General features: G+C 45.2%; 1 protein-coding gene across 1 annotated transcript; it reads right to left on the bottom strand.

Moving 5' to 3' along the window:
* Positions 1 to 19: 19 nt before the first annotated feature.
* On the bottom strand, positions 20 to 12,023 carry COX7A2L (cytochrome c oxidase subunit 7A2 like). The gene is made up of 3 exons (XM_083494892.1): positions 11,835 to 12,023; positions 4,409 to 4,543; positions 20 to 951 (listed from the first exon to the last, which is right to left on the bottom strand). Exons 1-3 carry the CDS (start codon positions 11,904 to 11,906, stop codon positions 808 to 810), a joined length of 351 nt encoding a protein of 116 aa, XP_083351018.1. The 5' UTR covers positions 11,907 to 12,023; the 3' UTR covers positions 20 to 807.
* Between the last annotated feature and the right edge of the window lie 3,712 nt (positions 12,024 to 15,735).

The raw sequence follows: 15,735 nt of genomic DNA on the forward strand, positions 1-15,735 counted from the left end.
ATAAAACAGACACATCAGATAGAAGTGCAGCATTTGTACTGCTGTGTTTATTCCAAGGTTAAAACAAATAGAATTTTATTTTAGAGATGGGGGAGTGGGAGGGGGGAACTGTGGTGGAGTCAAGTGTTTCTACACAGAACCTGCCTTTGAACGCAACGCTCCACTTCCAAGAGACGGCTCACAGAAATGGAATGAAGTTTACAGATCATCAGAAGAAAATGTCAGGAGCTAATCAAAACAACACAGCCCTGCTGAAACAACTCCACAGAAATCACAGTCAGGCTCATAACATAATTTGAGAAGGGGCCTAAATGGTAGATTCCAGTGAGAATTATCAAGCCAAATCATTTCAGGTTGCCATTTTGAATCAGCCTAGTAGTTCAGTCCATAATCTTTTCTTCTGCAAGTCAAATGCACTTTCAACAAGATTCCCAAATGCCCTTGTCCCTAAAACGAGGTCATCAATCAACGTAACAACTTCATTTCTAGTTTGCACTGTCAACTTGGCCTGCCCTACTGTCAGGAATGCCTGCTGCATAACCCCTCTTATTTTCAAGTCAAGGGTGTGAAGACTAATCTGCAAAACTACACAGGAGATAATGGCTTTCTTCTCAACTTCTGGTATTAATTTTGCTCTTCTTCTCGTAAGCGTTAGAAGGTCACCATTTCCCGAACTTTTCTTAAACCCCAAATCGAATCTCTAGAATTTGCAACATATAATCACATGATTGAAGTGTAACGGCAGAAGGTTAAGTGCAAGTCTTCCTTCCAGTGGATAGTCATTAGTCTCTATTAATCAGGGATCATTCATTTCATCTTCTTTGGGTTGGCTGCCATGTAGAGCGCTATCAGACAGTAGATGGTCCCTCCTATTGTTAGTGCCATCGTGGTCCGGTAAAGAAGCTGATCAGGAAGGCCCCGTTTCAGGTGCACTGGCAAACCATCGGGCTTCTGTTGATAAAATATATACATAAGAATTAATAAAAGCATGTACATTACCATCCCCCAAGCTAAAGTCTATTTGTACAAAATGTGAATGAAAGCTAAACCAAGATAGCAGATAGCAACGAGCACAGACTATGGCTTTGGTGACCTGCGTAAGTTCCTGACCTTTCTCATGAAAGCAATGAGAGATTACTCAAAGCAAATATGCACATTTGTATTATTTATACAGGTTCTCGATAATTAAGTGCAGCCCACCCAACTCCATCCAGTTTAAGGGCAGAATACACCCACACACAGCCCAGCAAATGTGTTCCACGATAACTTCTAAAGCAGTGTTTCCCAACCTTTTTTGGGCAAAGGCACACTTGTTTGATGAAAAAAATCTCGAGGCACACCACCATTACAGCCCCGTGACGTCAGCGCGCAGCGTCACGCCGGGAGGGACGCACGAAAGTGTAACTTTCAATTTTTTTCCCTCCCCCTTGCCGGGGAACCTCCAAGCTTTGGGGGTGGGGGGGGAGGAGGCAGCAAAGCGAGGGACTGAGGGACCCTAACCCTAACCCTCACCGATCACCTGGGAAAGCATGCAAACGAGGAGCCCCCGTGTCCTGCTCCCGGCAGCGGACGGCACAAAGCGAGGAGGCCTGGACAAGGCAGCACGCTCCCCGCTCTCGCTGCATCGGGGTTTTTCTCCTCCAGGCCGCTTTCGAAGTCCCCTTCTCCGCTCCCAAGAGCTGGAGCCGCTGCTTCCAGGCCCTGTCCGAGCCCCGACGTGGCCTCACTTCGAGGAGCGCCTGTTGCTGGGGACGGGGCTGCATCCCCCTCAGCCGCCGCCTCGCTTCCTTCCAGGAGACCCGACGGCTCCCCCTCTCCCGCTCGCCCTCCTGCGCCCGCAGCAGACCGAGACCTCCCCGCCCCCGCCCGGCCCTACCTGGGCGCCTCCAAGCCCGGCCGGCTCCGCGTCGCGCTCCACGCCGGGCAGCTGCAGCAGGGGCTGCGCGGGGGCGCGCGGCGGCCCGGCTGAGCGCGCCCCGGAGCCGCCGCGCCGTCGCTCGCGAGTCCCTCCGAGAGCCCTCGGGACTGACTCCAGAGTCGCGAGGCGTCACGTCGCCCAGGGAAGGGGCGGCTTCCCACAAGTCCTCCGGGAAGCAAACGCCCTCGCCCGCCTCCCTCCAGGCAACATCTCGCGGCACACCAGGCAACATCTCACGGCACACTAGTGTGCCGCGGAACACCGGTTGGGAAACACTGTTCTAAAGCCCTGGGAACCTTTATCAGAGGTCCATGCACGTTAACTACCTATATTAGTCTGTGTCACAGGGCAGGTACATGCAGCTCAGTTGTGGCATGAATGGCAAGTGGAGGGAAACAGATCTGACTTCTATGGGCTGTGCTCAATATTTAAGCAGCTGCATATGCAGGTCCTTCCTCTCCTTTCTTAACACTTGGTCCTCCTGTCTTGACATCAGAGAGGGACCACAGCTCAGCCACAGAGCAAACAGCTGCAGGCAGGAAACCCCGGGTTCAGTAACTGGCATCTCTAGCCAAAAGGATCAAGTAACAGATGATGGGAAAGACCTCTGCCTGAAACCCTGGAAAGCCTCTACCAACTGCAGAAGGTGATGCTGGAACAGATGGACGCAGAGTCTGAGTTGTTAAATGGCAACTTCTTAGGTTTCTGACACTGTGGCATTTCATGTTTCCTGTCATTGGTAGCCTATCGGGGAGCACAGTGTTGTGAAATCACAAGGAAGTTCACCACATCCAGGCTTTATGGGAGAAGAAAGGGAAACTAAGGGAGGAACTCAATGTCACGCTACTACAAACATTCCATCTGAGCAGACATATCAGATTGCCAGATGGAACGATCCCCCTCTCCCCAAAGATTGTTCTAGGGATTCTCCCAACCTCCACCTAGAGCCAATTTTGGGGGTGCACAGAGGAAGGAGATGGGGAAAAGAAAAGCCACATGGCACAAACAGAAGCCCGCACATAGGGCTTGCACTGATGAGGATCGTTACATGACTCCCACATCACATCTGCACTATTCACTTACACGCAGTATAAAAGAATACGGCAGAATATTCCTTTAAGTGGCTAATCACATCAGATGCTTCCTGGCAAAGCATCGCTAACTTGAGAGTCATGAGGTTTCAAGGGAAAAGGAAATAACACCAATTAAGAGCAGGAGTGTTTTCCGAATAAAAACAGAATGCGAGAAAAAGTGAGCTTCTTAAAGATCTGTTATTCCATCAGAACAAGGGAGTTTTGCATATTCCATGCAAGGTGCTCCAGTGGTTTACTCTGATCTCAACTGCTAAACCCACTGCATTTATTAGTAGTTGCATAACGTTAATAGCAATGTTTAACTGTTGGGTTTTAACCTGACTATGTAACTGCCCATGGGCAAGACTGACCTGAATATGGCAAGCATCTGCAAGAGACTGGAGAAGCAAAAAAAGGATTAGTGCTGAGTTTATTCGTATCAGCAGATGTTGTCCGAAATGCTGCTGTTATAGAAGTGGAACACATAACTTGCAAGCAGAACTCTGCATGTACAGTGCTCTTTCTTAAAAGTAGAAACTGGAATCTGGTCCAGAATTTTGAGAACTGCTACCACAGATGCATGAGTAGTGCAGAGAGAAATATATTGTGCAGCAACATACTGACATTGCCAAGAGAGGACTCAAAAGCAAAAAATGGGCTGCCAAGTTTTGGGGGGTGATTCTTAAATGTTCTGAACAGCTCCTTTTCTCCATAATCTCCACAGTTATCACTACTTGTGTACAATCCTGTGTGCCCCTTTCAGATCTTCATGTCTTTTCCCAGGTTCCACTCTTTGCCCTCTCAGAGAGTAATTCAACGTTGCACCAAGGTTCTGTCACAGCAAGCATTTTGGCCTGCCAGACAGAACAATTCCCACTCTTCTCCTCCCATATGCTGTTCTGGGGTCTCTCCCAAGCCATTTTTTGGGGGGAGCCATGCAAAGGAGAAGAGAAGGAACCAAAGCCCCGATACATAAGCGGAAGCCCTCACTCAGAGCTTCCACGGACAGAAATCATTAGTTGAATCCCATACTTGGTCTTCGTCCCTGCCAAAGACCTTCCATTTCATTGAAAGCTTCAACCTTGTAAGAATAATCAAGCAAAGGACAAACAGGATAATTTTCAGATATGGCATGGTTGAAGATTGGGCAGGGGGAAAGAGAACAGGAGAGGGAGAGAGAGAGGTGAGGAGGAGGCAAAAATCATGCAAAGTGCACCTAGCGCTGAACTTACATTTAGCCTGCTGTAAAATTTGTTTCAAGTTCTTTTTAAAATACTGTTGACCTCTAATGTAAACACAGAAACATCGATATTAGCAGCACTTTATCTACACTTCTGCAAGCCTCAAGCATTCAGCATCTCCAGCAATCAGACATAAATTCAACTAAGATTATTGACTGAATATTGTTTCTTCCCACCTGAAAAAACTTCTGCAGCTCTGGTACCCGGTTTTTACCAAGATACTCGACGGTGGACGGTCCTTCTGAGGCAATTTTAGTTGGCGTTGCAAATATTAGAGTTGGCGACTCTGTAGATACAACTGGCTTGAATCCCTGCATAAAATGAGACGATTAAAACTTTGTTTGCAGTGAGCACAGTTACCAGATACATTATCAGCTATATAAACAAGTGACCAGACAGTAAGAGACTACAAAGCAAGAGCGTCTCTGGCTTAACCTTGAACACTGTACTCCACAGGACCATCCAGAAGACACACTTAGAGAATTACGGTCAAGAGCATATTTACAGTCTGGAAGTTTGCCTGCAAATGGCAAGTCATGTGCCTGTTATAAAGGGAACGAGGGGAAAACAAAATCTCCTCCATCAGCTCAGTTGGGTTCAAGTACCACTGACTTCTCCACCCTCAGAATTAAATGGTGAGAACCTGAATTTGCTTGTTCCGTCCCCCCCCTCCCTTGATACTTCTTTTGAATTGCATTAACTGTAGGCTGTTGCAGCATGGACCTGTGTATTTCAGAAATATACAGTGGTACCTCGGGTTACATTTGCTTCAGGTTACATACGCTTCAGGTTACAGACTCTGCTAACCCAGAAATAGTGCTTCAGGTTAAGAACTTTGCTTCAGGATGAGAACAGAAATCGTGCTCCGGCGGCGCGGCAGCAGCAGGAGGCCCCATTAGCTAAAGTGGTGCTTCAGGTTAAGAACAGTTTCAGGTTAAGTACGGACCTCCGGAACGAATTAAGTACTTAACCCGAGGTACCACTGTATTCCATTTTGCAACCGTTTTACAATGGTGGCCAATTTATTTCTGGGACCAAGTGCTGGATTTTACATTTAAGCATTTATTCCAAGGTCTGGTAGGAACCCATATAACTCAGAGACAGCCATTCCCACACAAGCTCCCCTGTTTATATTCTGCAGTGGGGGTAGTCCACTGTGTGCCCCATATCACATGAGGGGAGGACACGTGGGATAGGAGACTGCCCCACAGTTGTGGAAGAACTGTCACCAAATGGTCTGCAGCTCTAATGTGTTGCAGCAATCAAGGAGGAGGCAAAACCTTCCTCTGCTGCAAGACGTTTAAGTGGGCATTTCCGCTTGTAAAATACTACCTCCATAGAATGTACAGTTTAGTGACTTTATGAGACTTTGGTTTTATTGCTATTGCATTAGTGGACGCTTTATTAGAAGCATCTTCACACATTGAAAAGGCAAGTTATAAATGTTTTAAATCAATAATTTGCCCTTTCTGCTTCACAATACAAGCTGAATCAAGTCTTTTTTCTCAAAATTTTCCAAATGAAGTCACCAGCACATATTGAAAAGAATCTGTCAAGAAGCCAACCCAAAGCAGCGAGAAAAGAAAATTAGACTGGCAAAGTCTGCCTCTTCCAGATGCAGAAGCAAATGTTTCTCGACCAAGGGTAGCCAATGAGGTGCTCTCCATATGTTGCTACTAGCCATGGGGGCTATGTTCTCCCTCCGCTGTCAGGAGGCAATGTGCCTCTGAATATCAGTTACTGGAATCACAAGTAAGGGAGAGTGCTATTGCACGCAGGTCCTGCTTGCAGGCTTCCCCTGGGCATCTGGCAGGCCAATGCAAGAACAGCATGCTGGAGTAGATGGGCCTTCAGCTTGATCCAGCAGGGCTCTTACATTCCAACTCTCATCAGCCCCAGACAGCATGTGGAGAGATCCTGGCTCAAATCTCCAGCAAACCATGAAGCTTAGCGAGTGACTTTGGGACAGCCACACTCTCTCCTGCCATAACCTAGCTCAGAGGTAATCCCTACCAGAGAGAAAGGACAAATCAAGCTGTTAGACTATGCTGAAATGGCAAAACTCAGAGACCAAGACAAGAAATTCAAAAAAGAATGGGGAAAGTTTGTAATTTATTTAGGAGACCACTGTGAGCAGATGAAAACATTAGCAGGATTTTAATCTTACTTGTAATGTAACAAATGCTACGGACAATATGGATAGATACAAACATAATTATGAAATGATATGCAGTCGGAAATGTTGACACTAGGACCCATGGGGGAAGTCTCGAGATTCAGAGTTATCTCATTCTATGGATATGTATTTGGTATTGTAACTAATTTACATTCGTAAAACCAAATAAAAATGATTATAAATAAATAAATAACCTAGCTCAGAGGGCTGTTGGGTGGAGCAATCAATGAATGCTGCCCTGAGCTTTTTCCAGAAAGAGTAGTGTATAAATGAAATAAAATTTGGTAAATGACCCAAATCATCTTCTTTGGGAAGCAGGCCTTAGGAATGGGCTCTGGAAATTCATAACTATTTTAACTCACTTAAAAAAAAAAACTACTCTCAAATTAATGGCAAAAAATATATGCTATTGGAAATGTATTGCTTTCTCAAATCAACATTCCAACACCATGACCTCAGTCCAGCCTTCCTCAGGGTGTCTACCAATTTCCATGAATAGGGGAGGGCAAACAGCCATTGCTTACTGCTTCTGTACACATTTTCTGGGTTCTTACAACAAGAAGAAATGAGGCAGCAACAAGTGAGCAAAAGTTGGGTAGCTTCACAGTAGGGCACACTGCAAAGCTGGAGGGTGGCTGGATGCTACTCTTCTCCCACTGTCCTTCCCTGGTGTTTCCAGTATAACCCTCTGCAACTCAGTCCCACTATATTAGAACATAAGGAATAACATAAGATGAGCCCTGCTGGATCAGGCAAGTGGCTCACCTAGTCTAGCATCCTGTTCTCATGGGGAGCCAACTAGATACCAACCGGGAAGTCCACAAACAAAACCTGAGTGCAGCAGTATTGTCCCCTCTTGTGATTCCTTGCAACTGGTATTTAGAGGCATACTGCCTCTAACAATGGAGCCATCATTGATAAGAGCCATTGTTCAATCAGGCTTAGTTTCAGGATGTGAGTGTACAGGATTGCAGCTTCAGTCTGGTCAGCTGAACAGATGTGGGAGCTGACCCCTCAATACCAACAGGAATAGGGGTTACATTCATAACAAGTCATTCGTTTAGTCTTTCTTCCCCTTGAGTTTTGAATGCATTCGTGAACATCCGTTTAAAAAGAAAGTCAATTAAGAGATGAGCATGCCACCTTCACAATGCAGTTTGTGTTCATTTAGGCATTCAAGCATTGCTGATGAAGAACCAAAATGCAGCTAATTCTGGAATGCTTTACTTCTTACATGCAGGCATTTAACAGAGCTACACTCAAGTAAAAAAGGCTGTGCAGCACAGCCAACAATTACCTACATACAGATTCCCTACTTTATTATTCCAGACAGTGAGTGTGAACACAATATGCTTGACATTAAATTTGCATTTTAACAAGGCTAATAAGTACATGATTGAAATGAATGTCTACTAATTAGTTTTTGTTTGTTCATCTATCAAGCTGTCTGCCAATCACATACGTTATCTGAAAATAATGTTCACTTGTCAGGTTAACGTTATGTAAAACTATTTATATTTGCTTTTAAAAAAAACATGCAGTAGGGAACTCACTCAGCTCTATGGAATGCATCAGAAATCTATCCAAAGACAGACCCCACTGCTATTCTGCATATCTGTGAATGTATTCATAAAATACAAAAAAATCTGTATTGAGAAATATAGCCTATCCTAAGCTACAGCTGAGAGGTATCTTTCCGATATACACACAGTGTGATCCCCATCTGGCCATTTTGAAATATGCCATGGTATCAAGGAATGACCATAAATATTCTGTTTGGTGAGGAGGAACAGAACATTGATGAACAATGGTTTTTCTACAAGGGAAGTTAGCAGCCATTTTGGATGGGAGAAAACCCATGGCTTAGCAAAAGGGATGTGCTGTGTTGGCAGCAACAGGTAGGGAGAGTGCAGAGGATATAGGGCAAGAAAGAGGACAAGTGAGTCCAGGAGACAAGAGTAACTAGAAGGCTGGGATACCCGAGAAACAAGATATTTAAAATAAGAGGAGCACAATCGCTGTCGGTGGAAAGGAAAGAAAGGAGAAAGGGTAACAGAGGCATGTGGACTGCTAGCAAGGAGACGAGAGAAAGGGGTTAGAGGTTAGTGTACTGTAGTATAGAGTTACAGATGGGTAGCCGTGTTGGTCTGCCATAGTCAAAATAAAAAAAATTCCTTCCTGTAGCACCTTAAAGACCAACTAAGTTAGTTCTTGGTATAAGCTTTCGTGTGCATGCACACTTCTTCAGATACACATCTGTAGTATAGAGGTTAGTGTACTGTAGTCTAGGCAATCAAGGGGGATGAATGTCACTTTGTAATATGAACTATTCGTCTAAAATATTTCAGGCTGCATTGATTAATTGATGGGTTAAAGTATTTACAGGCCTCCCCCCTACAAAAGAATGAATAAATTGTGCTGTCAACACATAAAACATCATAAAAGGAACACCAAAAAAATCATAAAAACGACTGGCTCATCTAATAAGTTTGAGCAGCGGAGCAGGCCTGTCGGCATAAAAAAGACCCAGGAGATGCCTGAAATGCCGACACTAAATGTCATACTTCTAGTTGAAGCTACTCAGGCTTCTGAGACACAGGCATTAAATAGTAGCGCTCCACAACATGTTTTCTAAATGTATGAAGTAGTGAGCCCCATTTTATTTTAAAAGATAAAGTTGTAAAACAAAAAGCAAGTTAAACCAATTATTAGAAAAGTGGACAAAAGACAAATAAAAATGCCTGCTGAATCGACTAGTGCAGCAGCCTTTAGGGGGAAACAGCGGAGGTAAGTGGCTTCTCATATCTAAAGACAGGTTGTTCCAAAGCAAAGGAACCACCCAAGAAAGAGCCACATGTCCCCCTATCATTCTTCCAGCCTCTCCCTGTGGGGGTAGGCAGAGAAGAGCCTGATTTTGTGACTGCAGCAAGTTCACTGTCTGATTTCTGGTCGAGCAGGTTCCTTAGGAATCCAGGACCCAGGCCATAAAAGGCTGTATTGGTCAAAAACAGCCCAGACAAACATCAGTGGACACTGCAATTTAAATCGAGGCTATAAATTGCTTGATGCATTCCCCAACCTCCCTGCCCCTTGCATTGTAAGTACTATACTGTACTTGACTTCCTCCCAAGAATCCTGGGAAATACTATAGAATCATAGAACAGTAGAGTTGGAAGAGACCCCAAGGTCATATAATCCAACTTCCTGTAATGCATGAATCTCAACAACAGCACCCACGACAGGCGGCCATCCAACCTCTGCTTAAAAGCCTCCCGTAGTTCACTAAAGGGCGCTGGGAACTGCAGCTCTGTGGAGAGTAAACTACAGCTTCTACAATTATTTAGAGCTGCCCAGGTGGTGCAAAAGTGCTTCCAAAGGTGTGGTGCGGATGCAACCTCTGCTTTTGTTGCAATAGGTCATGCCCCACCCCCAACTAATTTCTCCTGATTTTTATTCCTCACTGTTCGTTTCATTTACCATATACTGCATTCTCTGTACAGGGAAGCCTTTTAATGTGTAATGTTTTATTATGATTTTATGTATCTTGGAAGCCACGCAGACTGGTTGGGGCAACCTAGTCACATGGGTACAAAGAACAACAACAACTATTATATTTCAAATACTCTGCAACAACGCTTATTGACAACAGCTATTATACATATTTCAAATACTCTGCTGTGACGCTTATTGACGACAACTATATTTCAAATACTCTCTGCCACAACGCTTATTGACAACAACTATTGTATTTCAAATACTCTGCTGCAACGCTTATTGACAACTACTATTATATTTCAAATACTCTGCTGCAACGCTTATTGACAGCAACTATTATAAATACTCTGCTACGCTTATTGCCGACAACTACTATATTTCAAATACTCTCCCCAGGGAAGTTTGCCTGGCACCTTCATTATGCACCTGTAGGCGCCAGGCAAAAATGTTCCTCTTTAACCAGGCATTTGGTTGATCCGATATACAACCTATCCCCTTTTAAAATGTGTGTGGGGTTTTTGGGGGGGGTACTGAGTTGCTGTTTTTATTTTTATTAGGTATTTTGTGGCTTTATATCTTGATTTTATTCTATGAACCACCCTGAGACCCCCAGGTATAGGGCAGTATAGAAATTCAATAAATTATCTTTCAAATCAGAACCAGTGAAGGTGGTGAAGGTCCTGTGTGAGTGTCTGGAGGCGGTTGGAGGATGGATGGCAGCTAGCAGATTGGGGCTGAATCCTGACAAGACAGAAGTACTGTTTTGGGGGGACAGGAGGCGGACAGGTGGGGAGGACTCCCTGGTCCTGAATGAGGTAACTGTGCCCCTGAAGGACCAGGTGCACAGCCTGGGAGTCATTCTGGACTCACAGCTGTCCATGGAGGTGCAGGTCAATTCTGTGTCCAGGGCAGCTGTTTACCAGCTCCATCTGGTATGCAGGCTGAGACCCTATCTGCCTGCGGACTGTCTCGCCAGAGTGGTGCATGCTCTAGTTATCTCTCGCTTGGACTACTGCAATGCGCTCTATGTGAGGCTACCTTTGAAGGTGACCCGGAAAGTACAACTAATCCAGAATGTGGCAGCTAGACTAGTGACTGGAAGCAGCTGCCGAGACAAGCCTTGAAAGACCTACACTGGCTCCCAGTACATTTCCGAGCACAAGTCAAAGAGTTGGTGCTGACCTTTAAAGCCCTAAACGGCCTCAGTCCAGTATACCTGACGGAACGTACCCACCCCCATTGTTCTGCCCAGACACTGAGGTCCAGCGCCGAGGGCCTTCTGACAGTTCCCTCACTGCAAGAAGCCAAGTTACAGGGAACCAGGCAGAGGGCCTTCTCAGTACTGGCACCCGCCCTGTGGAACTCCCTCCCACCAGGTGTCAAAGATCCCACCAGGTGTCACCAGACTTTTAGAAGACATCTGAAGGCAGCCCTGTTTAGGGAAGCTTTTAATGTTTAACTGACTATTGTATTTTAATATTCTATTGGAAGCCGCCAGACTGGCTGGGGAGACCCAGCCAATGGGCAGGGTATAAATAAATTATTATTTATTTATTTATTTATTTATTTATTTTTGACACCAACCATATTATATTTCAAATATTCTCTGCTGCAAGGCTTCCTTGCAAGCCGCCCCAGGGAACACCTAGTGGGCAGCCACAGAAGCGCGTGGAATACATGAAGCCCGCTTCTCCATTCCGCCTTCCCCGCTTCTCAATGAATAATAGTAATAATAATAATAATAATTTATTATTTATACCCCGCCCATCTGGCTGGGCTTCTCCACTGTGGAGGGTTAGAGAGAGTTCTCTCTTTAGGTCATTGAGAGAACTGGACTTCATGGGGCCCCGTAGGGAAGTCTCTCCTCTACGTGAAGCGCAGCTGTGAAGGTCAAGCTCCCGGCGGCCCGAAAGCGCGGCTGCCTCCGTTACCTGGGGAGCGTAGGCGGCGGAAGCGCCGGCCCCCACCAGCCTCTGCGTGAAGCCGCTGAACTTGTAATACATCCCGGCGCCCTGGGACGGCTGCCTCGCTCCGCCACGCGCGCAGCTCCGCTTCCCCAGCCTTACGAGCCGGCAGCTGCCCGCACTGCTGCCCGCCAAGAGGAAGGGGTGGGCGAGAAAGGACCTCCTGTGCGACCGAGTCGTTCTTGGACCTCTTCCCCGAGAGGGGTGTCCTGCGCAAGTGCCTGAGGAAATCGGTCCGAACGACGAAAGCGCAAGCGCCATTTAAGCGCCATTGAAGACCCTAAGGCGACCCCGCCCTGGAGTAGGTATTTTACTATTGTCGCGCTGTGGTTTCGTTTGGCCGGCTTCGGAAGGAAGTCGATTTCTATTCGGGCAGTAAGATAGACAACCTCAAAGGCTACCTCGGTGTACTTTTGGGTCTTCACTGCCAAAGAGATGGGAAAGGGGTAGAGCCGCACTGCAGTTATCCGGAGGCGAAACTTCCTGGTTCCTTTCTGTAGTTTCCCCATCCACGCACCTTTTCCTCCCCTGGGACAAGAGTGAGAGTGGAAGAAACCCGCCATCTGAGCAGCAGAACTCGAAAGGTAGAGTTTAAGTATTCCAGGCGGAAATATTCTGCACAATTTCCTGGAAGCGAGCCCCATTGGCAGGCAGTTCTGAGTCAATAAAATAAATCCGTAATAAATTCAGATGTCATCTCAAAGCAGTAAATGCTGGTTTGTGTTTTTCTTTTTAAGTTTTCACCTTAAGACCTGGTGTAAAAATAGCAAAATTCCTGTATTTACTGGCGTAATAGGGAAACTGTGGCCTTCCAGATGTTACTGGACTCCAAATCCCATCATCCCAGACCATTGGCCATGCTGACTGCAGCAGATGGGAGCTGGAGTCCCCGTTCTTTCTCCTTTTGCTTTAGCGTGGATGTGCTGATGCCCAATTTTGTGCATCTGTGCTAAAATGCTGGTCTCTTCCATTGCTTCCTAGGAGCATAAGAATATACTTAAGACTCTACCAAAAATACATAGCAATCATGCAGTCTTCTTCATATTTCTATTATGATGGGATCCACATCCCTCCTAAGACCATAAAACGAAACTGCTGAATCAAGGCAACAGGTTACTGTATACATAACACAGGAGCCCTGCGGGATCATTCTAGCCCAGCTTCTAGCCGTGCCTGCCTTTTGGAGAGTACCAAAAATTGCAGCTAAAATCAACCCGGAAGCTGAAGTCAAAGTGTGAGTCTAACCTTAAAAAAAAGGAAGTCTGTATGTTTATAGATTGTTGGTTTTTGTTTTAAAAAAGAAAGCCAAGAGCCCGAAATCGACCAATCCGCGGTAGGGAGGAGCGTCACGTGTAGGACAGTCACCGAGCAACTGTTGTTAGGGAGAGAAGCCTTTTGATGCTCCTGCATCCAAGAGAAAGATGGTCAAGAGCTGGAGGAAGGTGATGTGCGAGAGGATGGCAGGCTGAAGAGGAGAGAGGCAGAGCAGCAGCCGCAGTAACAACAACAAAAATAGCCAATGCTTGGAAACTTAGCTTTTAAAAAAGGGATTAGTTCCAGTTCATAATTTAAAATCTCACACTTAATAGTTTTGCTTTGTTTCATAAAAAATATACACGTCTTGATTGTAAAAAAAGAAACCTCAAAGCAGTTTACAAAAGAAAAAGATGAAGCAATAAAAAAAATTCACAGCCGTTCTTTAAAACATACAAAATATATATCCTCTCCTAGCATCTATAGAGTGGGCTCTGGGAAAACTCTCAAATGGAGCAATTTGGTTTTGGGCACTGGGAGCTTTGGATCTGGAGGTGCTGCAGCCAAAAAGGAAAGAAAAAACAACAACTGCCACATGCACCTTCCACCTTGGCTGGCATCAGGAGCGATGCTTGGGATGTGCTCATTGCTTCGTTCCTCTGGATTATTCTGGCTGTTTGGAAAGTGCCATAAGATTCTCTTGCCCTCCCAAGCCTGACATTTTAGGTAACACCTTATGGCATAAGTGTTAAACAGTCACACCACTGTACTTTTAATCAGCCTGCAAAGTTTTAATCAGCCTGCAAAGACAAAAATGTGTGGTAAAGGGCACACTTTGTACTGACAGATTAGATTAGCCCTCAAATGGCTCGAGGAAACAAACATCGCAAACGGTGATGCTATGTCATTAACATAACCGTGATTTTGAAAACTCTACAAGTTGAAATGAAACCATATGTTTAAAACAGCAGTTCATATGGTGGAGAGGAAATTAGCAATAGTTATTTAAAGTAGGAACCGGAAGGACTCTGCTTGCAAAGTGGCATCTTGATAAATCATCATCTTGAGTGGGTGATGACAGAATTAACGCCTCATTCCTAAACATTTAGCATTCACCACATCAGTCTGAAGTATTCTTGCCATGTTATACTACAATATGGCAGAATACCAGAGGTTGTTAACATTGCATTGACACAATTGTATAGGCAGTGAATTCTAACTTTTTATTTGTTGTTCAATGGGCTGTTGGGGATGGGGATAAATGTAAGAATGTGACAGAATCGTATTCAGTCTAGATAATAGAATTCTAGGCATACAGCCATACCTCAAGTTGAAGTAGCTCCGGGATGAATATTTTCGGTTTGCGCTTCCCGGCGACCCGGAAGTAACGGAGGATGTTACTTCCGGATTTCGCCGCTCATGCATGCGCAGACACTCAAAATGACGTCATGCGCATTCGCGGAAGCGGCGAAACACGACCTGCGCACGCGCAGACGCATGTTATATTTGCTTCAGGGTGTGAACGGGGCTCCAGAACGGATCCTGTTCACATCCAGAGGTACCACTGTAGTTAGAAACATAGCCCTATGTATAAATACTCCAACTACTTTCAAGGGGCTTTACTTCCTACGAAGTGTCCAGACAGTTCCACTAGTTAGCTATACCACATCTCCAGTTCTCCCATGGCAGGGTATGTATCCAGATGTCCTTTTTATTGTGCATTCATGATGATTTGTGCTCATGATGCTACTGGGGCAGTCACACACAATCCTGCTATCAAGGCTTGTTTGTACCTACAAAAGATTTGGAGTGTTCACATTGCCTCATTTCTGATCTGTACATATTGTTGCATGTCATTCCAGTCTCCAAGCAGTGCGAGGTTCTAGGCGCTTACCCAGAGCTTGTGTTTCCTTTTGGAAATGAGGCACAATGGAGACTGCGGTGTCTTTATGATATATGGTTTGTGTGTATATATATGTATACACACACACACACACACACTGAGCCCACAATGGGGGGCTTCACAGCACTGAAGAAGGTCTCTTGCTTCTCCCATAGGCACAGCCTTGGGTTATAGCAGAAATCAGCCATAAAACACACACACACACACTTTCTAGCCTACAGCTTTTCTTCCAACTTCTAGCTCATATAACTCCTAAACCCTGATTTTTGTTCTTCTCACTATCTGTGAGTTGAGGGAAGTCCTCTTTCTGCATATAACTGCTAGTTCTCCTTCTGCACAAAACTGCACAAAACTGCTGCATTTTGGGGAAGCTTTGCACCCTTTCTCTTGCATTCTAAGAAGTCTTGCGCATAGGTTTTTCCCTGCCTTTTGCACACACTGTGCGAACCTGCTCTTCACGCCTAGCTGACTACAGAACCTGATTACATTGTTACATGCTATAATCAATCATTAAGTAACAGACATCCCAAGCTCATGGAAAACAAACTGTACTTGCTCTCCATGCCTAGCTGACCATCTCTATAGAACTTGATTGTTATATTGTTTGTGCCAATTAATCCCTAGTTACAATTCAGTTAGGAGGCTTCATGCCTGTTAGTTCTGGCTCCGATTCTCAGCCTTCTCTCCATCAATGATAAATGATCACATGTA

Source organism: Podarcis liolepis, assembly GCF_965112155.1.
Source record: "Podarcis liolepis genome assembly, chromosome: 3".
Lineage (NCBI taxonomy): Eukaryota > Metazoa > Chordata > Lepidosauria > Squamata > Lacertidae > Podarcis > Podarcis liolepis.